The sequence below is a fragment of the Tachyglossus aculeatus genome, chromosome 8 (genome assembly GCF_015852505.1).
Source record: "Tachyglossus aculeatus isolate mTacAcu1 chromosome 8, mTacAcu1.pri, whole genome shotgun sequence".
Taxonomy (NCBI): Eukaryota; Metazoa; Chordata; class Mammalia; order Monotremata; family Tachyglossidae; genus Tachyglossus; species Tachyglossus aculeatus.
The window spans coordinates 25,125,361-25,140,539 of record NC_052073.1 but is presented as its reverse complement, the minus strand read 5'-3'; the positions used below and the strand labels follow the sequence as shown (position 1 = coordinate 25,140,539).

At 48.9% G+C, this 15,179-nt stretch overlaps 1 protein-coding gene across 4 annotated transcripts in view; it reads right to left on the bottom strand.

Annotated features, from left to right (window-relative positions):
• CHD6 (chromodomain helicase DNA binding protein 6) overlaps positions 1-15,179 on the bottom strand; it is a 174,744-nt gene that overhangs the window by 57,149 nt on the left and 102,416 nt on the right. For all 4 annotated transcript variants that reach the window (XM_038750443.1, XM_038750444.1, XM_038750446.1 and 1 more), the window contains 6 exons: positions 13,835-14,078; positions 9,229-9,405; positions 8,423-8,566; positions 7,031-7,286; positions 5,183-5,393; positions 428-623 (listed from right to left, as the gene is read on the bottom strand). In XM_038750443.1, the coding sequence (XP_038606371.1) occupies positions 428-623; positions 5,183-5,393; positions 7,031-7,286; positions 8,423-8,566; positions 9,229-9,405; positions 13,835-14,078 (1,228 nt within the window). The remainder of the gene's footprint in view (positions 1-427; positions 624-5,182; positions 5,394-7,030; positions 7,287-8,422; positions 8,567-9,228; positions 9,406-13,834; positions 14,079-15,179) is intronic.

Below are 15,179 nucleotides of genomic sequence, written 5' to 3'. Positions count from 1 at the left end.
CCCTGGCTGACACCGACATTCAGGAGGAGCCAGAACAATGCCCTGAGAACCTGCTGACCTCCTGGCCTTCCCGTTTCAAGAACACCATCATCTGCTTTTTCCCCCAGGCTGCCGCGAGGACCCCAGCTGCCTCAGTGGGTGGTAGGAGAGCCAGCCCCACGGGAGGTTCCTTCAGGCAGATTTCCGCGGGCTCTTCCGACCACTTTCGGTGAGCTCCAAACGCCAGAGCCCCAGCACGGCAAATGTGGAGCGCAGTGGATAGAGTCCACCCCAGCCCCAGTTTTTGCAGCTCCACAGACCATCAGCTCGTCACGGGCGGGGAACGTGTATCATCCTAAGGTTCATCCCTCCCCAGAGGCTCCTGACTCCGAGCCCTGGGTCTAGTCTCGCCGCGGGGAACACCTGCTCTCGGTCTCGCCGCAGTTACCTGTAAGTCGTTCTGGGGGTTCCAGTCCGAATCGAAGATGATGCAGGTGTCGGCGGCGGTGAGGTTGATGCCGAGGCCGCCCGCTCGGGTGCACAAGAGGAAGACAAAACGGTCGGAGTCGGGCTTGCAGAAGCGATCGATGGCCGCCTGGCGCAGGTTTCCTCTCACTCGGCCGTCGATTCGTTCATAGGTGTACCTAGTCGGGAACCCAGAGGAACGGAAGCCCCGGCATTAGAGCGACAAAGTGATTCCCAATGTGAGAGTCATTAAATCTCGTCCTTTTGGGAGCGTCTTAAATGACCTAGGAGTCGGGATGGAAGCACGGTCTCTCCGGATGCCATGATGCAGTTACCTCACACTGCACTGGGGCACTTCACCTTCTTCAAAAGCACCAGATCCCGGCTCAAGATCAGAGAGCAAGGGAAGGCAGGACGATGCGTAATCTTCTGCTGCAAAAGACGTGTGTCTCGTTTTGGAAATAGGGAGAGCAGAGAGGACGTCCGAGTCAATCTATCGGATTTATTGGATGCCTACTTTGTGAAGAGCATCGTACGGAGCCCTTGGAGGAACATGATACAATATGTATGATCCCTGCCCTCGAGGGGTTTACAGTACAGTACGAGAGGCAGACACTTAAAGAAATTACAGGTAGAATATAGTAATAGAGTAAAAAGATAGGCACAGTGTAAAATGGGGGGGCTGTTGTGAATACTTAAGTGACTGGGTGTGGCAGAAGTGCTGAAGCGGCAAATGGGGCCATATGAGATGGGGAAATTGATCCTGGAGGAGATGGGATTTCTGAAGGGATTTGAATAAGGAGGGGGCAGTGTGAAGGCAAGTTCCCAAGTAGAAAGGAGGGCTTAATCGGGGGACTGAGAGGTGAGATTCCCTCAGAAAGAGCAGCAGAGGAGACGGCGTCACGCGGAATGAGCCGGGTCTCGGTGACGACCGCGAGGAGGAGGAGGGACTGCGCTGGGAAGAGGCCGAGGGAGAAGAAGAGCTTGCCCTCGCTGGAATGGGGATTCCAGGGGCTGCAGCTTGACAGGAATGAGGGATGGGGAACTGGGGAAGGCGGGTGCAAGGCTGGGGCGGATAAAAGTGAGCTCGCAGGGAGCACTGCCGTGTGGCGCACTTCTGTCTAAAACCCCACTTGAATTTACAGAGATTTTTCAGCCTCGGAAAGGTCCCGGGGTAGTGAAATCCCTACGCTTCCCACCCACTGGGAGAAAACATGCTTGTGCGGAACCTATTACTATCGCTGTTATTGATGGAACCTGTTGAGCATTTACCAGGTGTCAGGCACCGTACTTAGTGCTGGGGTAGATACAAGCTAATCAGGTCAGACACAATCCACGTGTTCTGCACATGGTAAGCACTCACTAAATACCACTGATTGATTGATTGATGTCCCAAGTGGGGCTCCCAGTCTTAATCCTCATTTTACAGATGAGGGAACTGAGGCACAGAGAATAATAATAATTATTATTATGGTGTTTGTTAAGTGTTTACTCTGTGCCAAGCACTGTTCTAAGCAATGGGGTAGATGCAAGGTAATCAGGTTGTCCTGTGTGGGGCTCACAGTCTTAATCACCATTTTAAAGATGAGGTAACAGGCACAGAGAAATTAAGTGGATTGCCCAAGGTCACACAGCAGATAAGTGGCAGAGCATGGATTAGAACCCACATCCTCTAACTCCCATGCCCATCGTGCTTTTTCCACTAAGCCAAGCTGCTTCTCCATCTCTAATCTCTAGACTGTGAGCCCGCTGTTGGGTAGGGACCGTCTCTATATGTTGCCGACTTGTACTTCCCAAGCGCTTAATACAGTGCTCTGTACACAGTAAGCGCTCAATAAATACGATTGAATGAATGAATGAATAATCCTCAAGGGGTGTTTCCCGGGATAGTGCTATTCCGGGTCGGCTAGGTGAACGAAAATTCTGTGCTTGCCTATCCACACCTTTCATGATTTTGTCAACTAGGCCTTCGTCTCTCCAATTCTAATCCTTTCAACCTAGATCCACAACCTTATAAGCTAGTCCTCTTCATCATCCAAGACTTCGTTTTGGTTTTTTTAAAAAATGTTTGAACTGCTACATTTTCCTAGATTTCGATTTCCTTAAGGAACGCAGAAAGCTTTTACCAATATAGAGAGGGGGTTGCTGCGAAGCTCCAGTAGCTCATGTGATAAATGATCAATAAATACGATTGAATGAATGAATGATTGAATACTTGAACGTTTGTACTATTCTATTTATTTTATTTTGTTAATATTTTTGTTAATTATTTTGTTAACAAGTTTTCCCTTGTTGTCCATCTCCCCCTTCTAGACTGTGAGCCCGTCGTTGGGTAGGGACTGTCCCTCTATGTTGCCGATTTGGACTTCCCAGGCGCTTAGTAGAATGCTCTGCACCCAGTAAGCGCTCAATAAATACGATTGAAGGAATGACTGAATGAACATATGTACTACTCTATTTATTTTATTTTGTTAATATGTTTTGTTTTGTTGTCTGTCTCCCCCTTCTAGACTGTGAGCCCGCTGTTGGGTAGGGACCGTCCCTATATGTTGCCAACTTGGACTTCCCAAGCGCTTGGTACAGTGCTCTGCACCCAGTAAGTGCTCAATAAATACGACTGAATGAATGAATGAATGAACATATGTACTATTCTATTTATTTTATTTTGTTAATATGTTTTGTTTTGTTGTCTGTCTCCCCCTTCTAGACTGTGAGCCCGCTGTTGGGTAGGGACCGTCCCTATAGGTTTCCAACTTGGACTTCCCAAGCGCTTAGTACAGTGCTCTGCACGCAGTAAGCGCTCAATAAATATGACTGAATGCATGAATGTGATCAGTCGAAATAGAGCCAGAGCTGCTTAGCATTTAAGGATAGATCCTTTCAACTGGAGGTGGGACCTTGGGAATTCTGGGATTACAGTCCCCAAAATGAGAGTGCAAATGCGGTCTGGGGAATCTGATGTAGCAGACACATTGAAAACAGCCCCCAAACTTCAGTTTTGTGGTCAGAGTTATCCGCGGTTCAAGCACAAAACAGAGAGGCGGAATTCGGGCTTTTGAAATTGCCAGATTTCCTGTCCTCCTTTAAAGCTATTTTTCATGCTTTTCCTAAGTCAGAGCCTGTGGCTACAGCCTCATCCCTTTATCAGAACCACATATGAAATTAAACAGGAGCTACACCAAAGAGACAGCTGGAGAATCAAGAGCAAGGAGAAAAAGTTGGAGGGCCTTCATTGTGAAAAAAACAAAAAACCCAAACCCAGAACACCACACATCATTGAATCCAGGCCTCCGGCCAAACAAGCGATTATGTCATGATAAAAGCGACTTTCCCCCATGATTTCTATGACCGTTCTCTGGAAAACAATCAACTCGTTAGACTCGTAATCCCAGGTAACAGCCACCTAACATTCACCCTGACTGACAAATTCTGTTGTTTCTTTAAGAGTCCTTGAGAACCAAGTAGCTGAAGGCAGGGGTGAGGTTGTGCTCTCCAGCGACTTTGTGTATAGAGCAGAAAGAGTAGGATGCACAGAACAGAGCCTTGAGGGATGCCCACAGACATAGGATAATAATAATACTAATAATAGTAATATTTTTAAGCACTTACTATGTGCCGGGCACTGTTTTAAGTGCTGGGGTAGATATAAGGTAATCGGGGTGGACACAGTCCCCGTCCACACAAAGGGCTCAGAGCCTTAATCCCCATTTTATAGATAAATGAGAGGGTAGGCTTTAGCTACCACTTTTTAATGGTATTTGTTAAGCACTTGCTAAGTGCCAGGCACCGAACTGACCACTGGAACAGACACAAGCTCATCGGGTTGGACAAAGTCCCTGTCCCACACGGGGCTCACAGTCTCAATCCCCATTTGACCAATGCGGTAACTGAGGAACAGAAAAGTGAAGTGCCCCAAGGTCACCCACAGCAGACAAGTGGCCAGGATTAGAACCCAGGTCCTGGGCTCTACCCACTTAGCCACACTCCTTCTCAACTTCGAGTGGCTAAATCAACCAGAAGTGTCACTGAAGACCATCTCTTCTGAACTAGACCCCAAGTCACCCCTCACACACGGACCCACCGTGCAGAGGAGGGAATACGGAGGACAGGAAGATGAGTCTCCCCGTTTTGTCCGTACCACGGAACAGCAGGAAAGATCCCCATCGTGCCAAATCCTGCTAGATCAGGTGGGTGTTTAGCTCGGAAAGCTGTGGTGCTTGAAAGGCTCTGAAAATAGCAGGCCCAGTGATTGGAGATGAATGAGAAAATCCCCAGCTTCCCATTGAATGGGCAAAGCGCAGCTTTTCTTTGGGGCCCTTGTGGATGAGCAGTTATGTAAAACTAAACGGAGAAGCAGCACGGCCTAGTGGAAGGACCTTGGGCCTGGGAGTCTGCGGACCTGGGTTCTAATCCTGCCTCCACCACTTGTCTGTTGTATGCCCTCGGGCGAGTCGCCTAACTGCTCCTTGCCTCAGTTCCCTCATCTCTAAAATGGGGATTACATCCTACTCCCTCCTAGGTGGTGAGCTCCAAGTGGGATGGGGACTGTGTCCAACCCAATTATCTTTTACCCATCCCGGTGCTCAGTACAGTGCTTGGCACACAATAAGTATCAACAAGTACCACAAGAAAACAAAAAGCAAACATTAAAAAACTGAAAAGGACAAGAGAAGAGTGAGGGGCGGGGAGGGGACGGACCTGTCAGCACAGTGTCTGACACTGCTCTGCCTCTACTCACCGCCTTTGGATGAGATAATCTTCCAGGATGTCAAGGCAACGCACCATCTGGGAGAAAATGAGCACCTTGTGTCCACCGGCGATGAGCTTGGGGAGCAATTTATCGATCAGGACCAATTTGCCCGCTGCTTGGATCATCGCCTGCAGCTGAAAGTCCAAAGCGTCGGGGCTGTGCGTTTTCCGGAAATCTTCCAGAATTTTCTCCTCTGCCCCTGCACAGGAAGAGAAGAAAACCACTCGGTGCGCCTGCTTCCGAGATGTGGGAGGAGATGCAATGCGCTCCGAGGAGAGGAACGGCTCAAACGAGAAGCGGGACTCTAGCATGAACTTCCAGGTGGCAGGTTGATGAGACCGGAGCTGTGGATCGATCGCTGCTTCGGTCCCGGACCAGTTGGTCAGCCTTCTACAAAGGGCTGGCACCATGTCCTGCTGGGATTCCCTTCCAGGCAGAGGGCTGTTCAGCCTTTTCCGGGAGCGGAAAGGGAATCTCCCGACCAGGTCGACCTTTCAAGCCCTTCTAGTGCTTGGGATCTGGCAAACCCACAACCTTTCGGTTCAACGTCTTCTTCTCCCCACCTTCTCAGAGCTCCTCTGAGCAGGAACAACTTTCCTAGTCCATACAATCCTGAACAAACGAACGGGTGAGATACTGTGGTGCTGGAAGCCCGGGCTTGGGAGTCAGAGGTCAAGGGCTCTAATCCCAGCTCTGCCCCATGTCTGCTGTGTGACCTTGGGCAAGTCACTTAACATCTCTGAGCCTCAGTTCCCTCATCTGTAAAACGGGGATTAAGACTGTGAGTCCCACGTGGGACAGCCTGATCACCTTGCATCCCCTCCCTCCAGGACTTAGAACAGTGTTTTGCACGTAGTAAGCGCTTAACAAATGCCACCATTAATCAATTAATTCATTAAATACCTGGTCCACATGAGGTTCAGTCAGCTTCTTGGCTATAAACAGCTTAGTACGAGCCTTTACCTCAGCCAGGGAAGCCATCAGGGGCCAATGCTAGCCTTATGGGAAACAGCGTGGCACAGTGGATCAACCACAAGCCTGGAAGCCAAAAGGTCATGGGTTCTAATCCTGGCTCTGCCACTTGTCTGCCGTGTGGCCCTGGGCAAGTCACTTAACTTCCCTGTGCCTCAGTTACCTCATCTGTAAAATGGGTATTAAGACTGAGAGCCCTATGTGGGACATGGACCGCGTCCAAGCTGACTTTGCTTGTATCCACCTCAGCAGTTAGTAATAATAATAATAATAATAGTATTTGTTAAGTGCAAAGCACTGTTCTAAGCGCTGGCGAGATTACAAGGTGGTCAGTTTGTCCCACGGGGGGCTCACAGTCTTCATCCCCATTTTACAGATGAGGTAACTGAGGCCCAGAGAAGTGAAGTGACTTGCCCAAAGTCACCCAGCTGACAGTTGGCAGAGCTGGCATTTGAACCCATGACCTCTGACGCCAAAGCCAGTGCTCTTTCCACTGAGCCACGCTCCTTCTCAGTACACAGTATCTGTAATATTTGTACATATTTATTTATATATTATTTATATATAAATATATGTTTTATATATATTTTATATTTATATTTATTTTATTTTGTTACTATGTTTTGTTTTGTTCTCTGTCTCCCCCTTCTAGCCTGTGAGCCCACTGTTGGGTAGGGACCGTCTCTATATGTTGCCAACTTGGACTTCCAAGCGCTTAGTACAGTGCTCTGCACACAGTAAGCGCTCCATAAATACAACAATGAATGAACATAGTAAGCATAGTACATGCTACATAGTAAGCACTATATAAAATACCACATTTTTTTTTTAAAGTGCCCTACCCTGGCCCCATGAATGGCTCACCGTTGATCAGGTAGGGGTGGTTACAACACTTCCTCAGCTCCATCATGGTGTTGATTAGGTTGGGCATGTTGTGCTGGTTGGCCCCTTTGGCCAAGAAGGAGAAGTTCTTCTCCAGGATGGCCCGATAGTACTTCTTCTGGATATTGGTCAGCTCCACCTCAATGATCGTCTCTTGTTTCGGCGCCAAGTTCTTTTCCACGTCATCTTTGAGCCGCCGCAGCATCATGGGCTTCAGGATGGACTGCAGCTTCTTCACCTGCCCGGGAAACGAGACGCGGTGGGGATCGATTAAGTCACTGACTCACAGATCGATTGATTTCCACCGAGGTGGAGATCCTCTCTAGGGCATTTCAACCACTGTGAGCCTCCGCAAATACGACACGTCATAGGGGTGTGGCGACGTGCTGGGCGCTGATAATAATAATAGCAATAATAATAATGGCATGTGTTAAAGCTCTTACTGTGTGTCAAGCACTGTACTAAGCAGCGTGGCTCAGTGGAAAGAGCAGGAGCTTTGGAGTCAGAGGTCATGGGTTCAATTCCCGGCTCTGCCAATTGTCGGCTGTGTGACTTTGGGCAAGTCACTTAACTTCTCTGGGCCTCAGTTCCCTCATCTGTAAAATGGGGGTGAAGACTGTGAGCCCCACGTGGGACAACCTGATCACCTTGTATCCCCCCCAGCGCTTAGAACAGTGCTTTGCACATAGTAAGTGCTTAACCAATGCCATCATTATTATTCTTATTAAGCAGCACGGCTCAGTGGAAAGAGCACGGGCTTTGGATTCAAGAAGTCATGGACTCAAATCCCGGCTCTGCCAGTTGTCAGCTGGGTGACTTTGGGCAAGTCACTTCACTTCTCTGGGCCTCAGTTACCTCATCTGGAAAATGGGGATGAAGACTGTGAGCCCCCCCGGGACAACCTGATCACCTTGTAACCTCCCCAGCGCTTAGAACAGTGCTTTGCACATAGTAAGCACTTAATAAATGCCATCATTATTATTATTATTAATAATAAAAGTTCCCTTGGGGTCCCCCGCCTGCTTTCCGTCACCCCATTTCTCCTCACTGCTAGGCAGCCTTCTAAGAGCCATGCTTGTCACTACTCGCCTGACATGCCCTGCCCAAGTATATTCAGTCCATCGTTATCAGAGCACAACCGCAGAACACCTCAGGAAACCTTGCCCCACAAAACCAGGCCTCATCGGCCCTCAGGGGCACGTCGATGACTGTTCCTAATGTCCTCATCTCTCAAATGGGGCTCGTGTTTACTCATCTCGAGTAGGGGAATTAGCTTGCTTACCCTTCCGACATTTGGCTTTGCCCTTCAGGAGAGGACTCTGCAAATGCATGCGATTATCTGGATTGCCTCCAGATGGTTTATTTTTCAGTTACCTGTTCTTCTGTCTTGAGGTCCCCGAATTCTTCCAGGAAAGCCGTTTCGGAAGGGAACTGCAATGGTTCTAAGAAATTCAACAGGCTGAAGAGCTCTTCCACAGAGTTCTGCAAGGGTGTTCCGGTCAGCAGCACTTTATGTTCCTACGCAAATGAAAAAGAAGAAAAAAAAAAAAGCAGAGTGATTAGTGGTTACAGGCCCTGTCCATACCGTACTCTGGTGGAAAAATGAAGCGGAAGGAAAACTGCCCTCACACTCACTGGCTTCCTTGGCTCAGTGCTTGTCAGTAGAGAGAGGGTTCAAACGGTATCCAGGATTTTATCTGAATAGTGCTCCTGATGCATTTTCCGGACATCCCCTTCAGGCTGTTGATTCCCATGCAATTTAAGGCCACTTAGATATACCTAAGGTTTATGCGCAAGAGCTTGAAAAATGCAGCTGGTCACGACAGTGTATGTGTGTGTGTGATTTAATCATATTTACTGAGCACTTAAGTACTACTCTCATTACTAATTAATCCCCATTTTACAGATGAGGTAACTGAGGGCCAGAGGAAGTGAAATGACTTCCAGAAGGACACACAGCAGACAAACTAGGGACCCAGGATTAGAACCCAGGTCTGTGTGACCCCCGGGCCTCTGCTTTATCCACTACACTGCTTATCTACCTGAGGAGGGTAGCTCATTTCTTAGATGAATGACAATCAGAGACGTAAGAAAACGTCCACCACGGGGACGGTGGACTTTGCCGGGGGGCGGAGGGGGACAGGGGCGGGGGTTTATTTGCGCGGATTGAAAATCCTCACCAAGGCCATGAGCTTCAGCCCCTCCAGAAGCTTGCAGTTCCGGTTCTTCAGCCTGTGAGCTTCATCAATGATGACACAGCTCCACTGGATCTTCTTCAGTTCCGGGCAGTCGGCCAAGATCATCTCGAATGTGGTAATGACGACGTGGAATTTGAAAACTCCCGAGAGAGGGTTGCCCTGGGGTGAGATACGAAGCGGAGACAATGATTTATTCCACAGAACGAGGACTCGGCCGGCCGATGGGTCTGGGAGCGGTGGAAATTCTCCCGGGGCAACTGGAGAGGGGCACGTGACTCAGCGGTCCCGTGGCCACTGAAGACGGTCAGATGGTGCAGCCGTGGCATGGGAAAGATGACCTGGTGTCACAGATTCATGAACGGGAGGGCCTAAAAGATTTAATGAGTGGAAGGGGCACTCGCTTTAATAAAATACATTTAAAGAAGAAGCCTAATTAGGGTAATAGCTTGACTTCTCTAACGCTTGGGAAAAGCCAAGAAATGTGGAACACTTTAGGCAGATGGAGAACGTTTGATTTACAAGCTGGTAAGAAAAAACGGAAAAATACAGGCTCCTTGTGGACAGGGATCAGGCCTTACGTTTCTGTGGTACCTCTGCCGGTGCTTGATAAATGCTATTCTTACGATTAACGAGGAGTTATTTCATGGCTTCCTGGAGGACAGAGAGTGGGCTTAGGGATCTTACTGTATCGGGGGGTCCAGAGCTCACTTTGGGCATGCTCTCTCCATTTTTAGTTCTGGTACAAAATAAGGGATACCAACTCAGCCGATACCAGCTTCGGCTTTAAGGCACTTAATCGGTTCTCCTCCCTGCTACATTTCCCCATTAAAACCCACCCTATGCACCTTGTTCCATTAATGCTAACCTATTTCCTGTGCCTCGCTCTCGTCTCTCCGGGTGGCCCTCTCACTCTTGTCCCCCTCCCTGGGTGGGACTCCCTCTCATCATATCTGGCAGACCGCTATTCTCCCGATTTTCAAAGCCCTCCTCAGTCCTCAGATCGCCTCCAGGAGGTCCTCCCTGCTTAAGCTTTCATTTTCCCAACCTTTCCTCTGCTACATCCCTTAATCCTGAGTCTTCAACCTCTGATCATTTACACATGTTGCCCATCCCCTCCCCGCCGAAGACGCCGACGTACCTATCTTTAAATTATTTGCCCTGCCCCTACCTGTAGTTCATTTTAGGATTGGTTTACCCTGACTAGACTGAAAAGCTCCTTGAGGGCAGGGATCGTATCTACCAATGCTAATGTAGTCTCCCAAGTCCCAAGTACAGTGCTCTATACGGAGCAAGAGAGCAGCATGAGAAGCAGTGTGACTCAATGGAAAGGGCACGGGCTTTGGAGTCAGAGGTTCAAATCCCAGCTCTGCCAATTGTCAGCTGTGTGACTTTGGGCAAGCCACTTCACTTCTCTGGGCCTCAGTTCCCTCATCTGTAAAATGGGGATTAAGACTGTGAGCTCCCTTTAGGACAACCTGATCACCTTGTAACCTCCCCAGCGCTTAGAATAGTGCTTTGCACACAGTAAGTGCTTAATATATGCCATTATTATTATTAATATTATTAAGAGAGCATTCAATAAACAGTACTGATTGACTGGGTGAGTTTCGCCAGCTGGCAAACAGCTTTGTCTCTTAACTACCCCTCCCTTCCCTTAATGAGTTGAGCTGATGGAAGAAAAGACCACTTAGCTCCGTATATTTTGGTGTGCCTTTTCCAATTCTCTCCTCAACCCCTCCCTTCAGAGTATACAAGGCAAGACCTGAGACAGCCAGTGTGACAGATTCGGATTTTCTCAATCATCCGTATACAGCAGAGGCAGCTGGCTCCCGAGAAGCAGCACAGCCTAGCAGGTAGAACATGGGCCTTGGGAGTCAGAAGGACTTTGGTTCCAATCTGGACTCCACCACGTGTCTGCTGTGTGACCCTGTCGCTTCACTTCCCCGGGCCTCAGTTACCTCATCGGCAAAATGGGGATTAAGCCTGTGACCCCCATGGGGGACAGGGATTGTGTCCAACCCCATTACCTTGTATCCACCCCAGTGCTTAATAAGCACCTTGTATGTAGTAAGCACATAACAAATACCACAATTATTATTATCAGAAGCTCGAACGCTAGCATTAACAAGAACCACTATCCGGGCCTTTCACATTTTCAAATCGCTTTTCTGTCTGTCTTCAGAGAAGCAAAGGAATAGCTTCCTTCAATCTCCATAGTGAGAATAAAGCTAATAAGAATAATTACAGTAATAACTGTAGTATTTATTAAGAGCTGTGTGCCAAACACTGTACTAAACACTGGGATAGATACAAGATAATCAGGTCCCACATTAAGCTCATATTCAACTGAATCTCCATTTTGCAAATGAGGGAACTGGGCACCCAGAAGTGACTTGCCCACTGTCACGCAGCAGACAAGTGGCGGGGTCAGGATTAGAACCCAGGTCCTCTTACTCCCAGGCCCGTGCTGTTTCCACTAGACCACGCTGCTTCTCAAAGCTCAGGATAGAATGAAGATGGAGCAGGATATCACACTGCGACTAAAAACCTCGGCAAAATAACCCAATTTTTTTGTTTAGTTCATCTATTTGCACTAATATCTCTGTCCCCCTCTAGACTGGAATGCGTGCAGGGAACGTGTCGACCGACTCTGTTCTGTTGGACTCTCTCAAGCGCTTAAGTCAGCGCTCAATAAATACGATTGATTTGGTAGTTTTTGCGCAATTTACAGCTGGCTTCCTCTGTCCACCCTCAGAATGCCTCAACTCACTGGACCTCGTTCTCGCCCGTCAATCAATCAATCAATCAATCGTATTTATTGAGCACTTACTATGTGCAGAGCATTGTATTAAGCGCTTGGGAAGTACAAATTGGCAACACATAGAGACAGTCCCTACCCAACAGTGGGCTCACAGTCTAAAAGGGGGAGACAGAGAACAGAACCAAACATACCAACAAAATAAAATAAATAGGATAGAAATGTACAAGTAAAATAAATAAATAAATAAATAAATAAATAGAGTAATAAATATGTACAACCATATATACATATATACAGGTGCTGTGGGGAAGGGAAGGAGGTAAGATAGGGGGATGGAGAGGGGGACGAGGGGGAGAGGAGGGAAGGGGCTCAGTCTGGGAAGGCCTCCTGGAGGAGGTGAGCTCTCAGCAGGGCCTTGAAGGGAGGAAGAGAGCTAGCTTGGTGGAGGGGGAGAGGGAGGGCATTCCAGGCCCGGGGGATGACGTTGGCCGGGGGTCGACGGCGGGACAGGCGAGAGCGAGGTACGGGGAGGAGATTAGTGGTGGAGGAGCGGAGGGTGCGGGCTGGGCAGTAGAAGAAGAGAAGGGAGGTGAGGTAGGAGGGGGCGAGGTGATGGACAGCCTTGAAGCCCAGGGTGAGGAGTTTCTGCCTGATGCGCAGATTGATTGGTAGCCACTGGAGATTTTTGAGGAGGGGAGTAATATGCCCAGAGCGTTTCTGGACAAAGATAATCCGGGCAGCAGCATGAAGTATGGATTGAAGTGGAGAGAGACACGAGGATGGGAGATCAGCGAGAAGGCTGGTGCAGTAGTCCAGACGGGATAGGATGAGAGCTTGAATGAGCAGGGTAGCAGTTTGGATGGAGAGGAAAGGGCGGATCTTGGTAATGTTGCGGAGCTGAGACCGGCAGGTTTTGGTGACGGCTTGGATGTGAGGGGTGAATGAGAGAGCGGAGTCGAGGATGACACCAAGGTTGAGGGCTTGTGAGACGGGAAGGATGGTAGTGCCGTCAACAGAGATGGGAAAGTCAGGGAGAGGGCAAGGTTTGGGAGGGAAGACAAGCAGTTCAGTCAGTGCCAGGGAAGAGAGGCAGAGGGGGACCAGGGTGGGAAGGCAGAGGGGGACCAGTGCCAGGCACTGTACTGAGCACTGAGATATACACAGGATAATTGGGCTGGTTCACTCTCGGCTTCAAGGCTCTCCATCCCCTCGCCCCCTCCTACCTCACCTCCTTTCTCGCCTTCTCCAGCCCAGCCCGCACCCTCCGCTATTCTGCCGCTAACCTACTCACTGTACCTCGTTCTCACCTGTCCCACTGTCGACCCCCGGCCCACGTCCTCCCCCTGGCCTTGAATGCCCTCCCTCCGCACATCCGCCAAGCTCGCTCTCTTCCTCCCTTCAAAGCCCTACTGAGAGCTCACCTCTTCCAGGAGGCCTTCCCAGACTGAGCCCCCTTTTTCCTCTCCTCCTCCCCACCCCCACCTCATTCCTCTCCCCACGGCACCTGTATATATGTTTGTTCAGATTTACTACTCTATTTATTTTACTTGTACATATTTACCATTCTATTTATTCTGTTAATGATGCACACCTAGCTTTATTTCTATTTATTGTGATGACTTGACGCCTGTGCACATGTTTTGTTCTGTTGTCTGTCTCCCCCTTCTAGACTGTGAGCCCGTGGTTGGGTAGGGACCGTCTCTATATGTCGCTGACTTGTACTTCCCAAGCGCTTAGTACAGTGCTCTGCACACAGTAAGCGCTCAATAAATACGACTGAATGAATGCCTCAACCACAGTGGCTGGTGCAATTTCCGCTGATTTCACCTGCGCATCCCTGTAGACCATCTCATACTGCTGGATCATTTGCCTGCTGATCTGGCTGCCGTGGTACACGATGGCGTTCATCTCCGTCCACGTCCGGAACTCGCGCTCCCAGTTGGTGATGGTGGAGAGGGGAGCGATGATGAGGAAGGGGCCGTGAATTCCCATCAGGAATATTTCCGAGAGAAACGTGATGGACTGGATCGTCTTCCCCAAACCCATCTCGTCGGCCAAAATGCAGTTTTTCCTGCAGAGAATAATAATAATAATGATGATGATCATATTTGTTAAGCACTTACTATGTGCAAAGCACTGTTCTAAGCGCTGGGGAGATACAAGGTGATCAGGTTGCCCCACGTGGGGCTCACAGTCTTAATCCCCATTTTACAGATGAGGGAACTGAGGCACAGAGAAATTAAGTGACTTGCCCAAAGTCACACAAAGTGCAAGGATGTGATACAACCGACAACGGCGAGGCCTGTGGAGGTCTCGTCTGCGGGCACAACAATTTGACCAAACGACCGTAAGCCTCCAGGATGTAAAAGCATTGATAATAATAATAATGATGGCATTTATTAAGCGTTTTTTATGTGCAAAGCACTATTGGAGTTACAAGATGATCAGGTTGTCCCACGACAACCTGAATAATAAATTCAGACCGTGGGGCTCATGGTCTTAATCCCCATTTTACAGATGAGGGAACTGAGGCCCAGAGAAGTGAAGTGACTTGCCCGAAGTCACACAGCTGACAATTGGCGGAGCCGGAATTTGAACTCATGACCTCTAACTCCAAAGCCCAGGCTCTTTCCACTGAGCCACTCTGCTTCAGCATTGACACGGTTCCACGCTGGCTGCTTATAACAGCTCTGAAAAACCTTCCCCAAAAGGGCTAATTTTCCCACTCTGAGAGCCTGCCATTGTAAATCCATCTTGGACAGCTGGAAGAGGCTGCCAGTTGCAGGAGGGCATCTCTTCTGTTTGGTCCTCTGCTTTCTGCTTTTCTCTTCCACAGCAGTGCAAGAAAAGCCATCCAGTGTGGAGAGAACTTTCTGTTTCTTTCTACAGCTCAGACAGCAGATGGAATCGAACCTTTTTAGAGATTCTGGTTTGACCCCAGATCTCTTTCCACTGAATAAATTATAATAATAATGATGGCATTTGTTAAGCGCTTACTATGTGCAGAGCACTGTTCTAAGCGCTGGGGAGGTTACAAGGTTATCAGGTTGTCCCACGGGGGGCTCACAGTTTTAATCCCCGTTTTACAGATGAGGGAACTGGGGCACAGAGAAGTGAAGTGACTTGCCCAAAGTCACGCAGCTGACAATTGGCGGAGCTGGGATTTGAACCA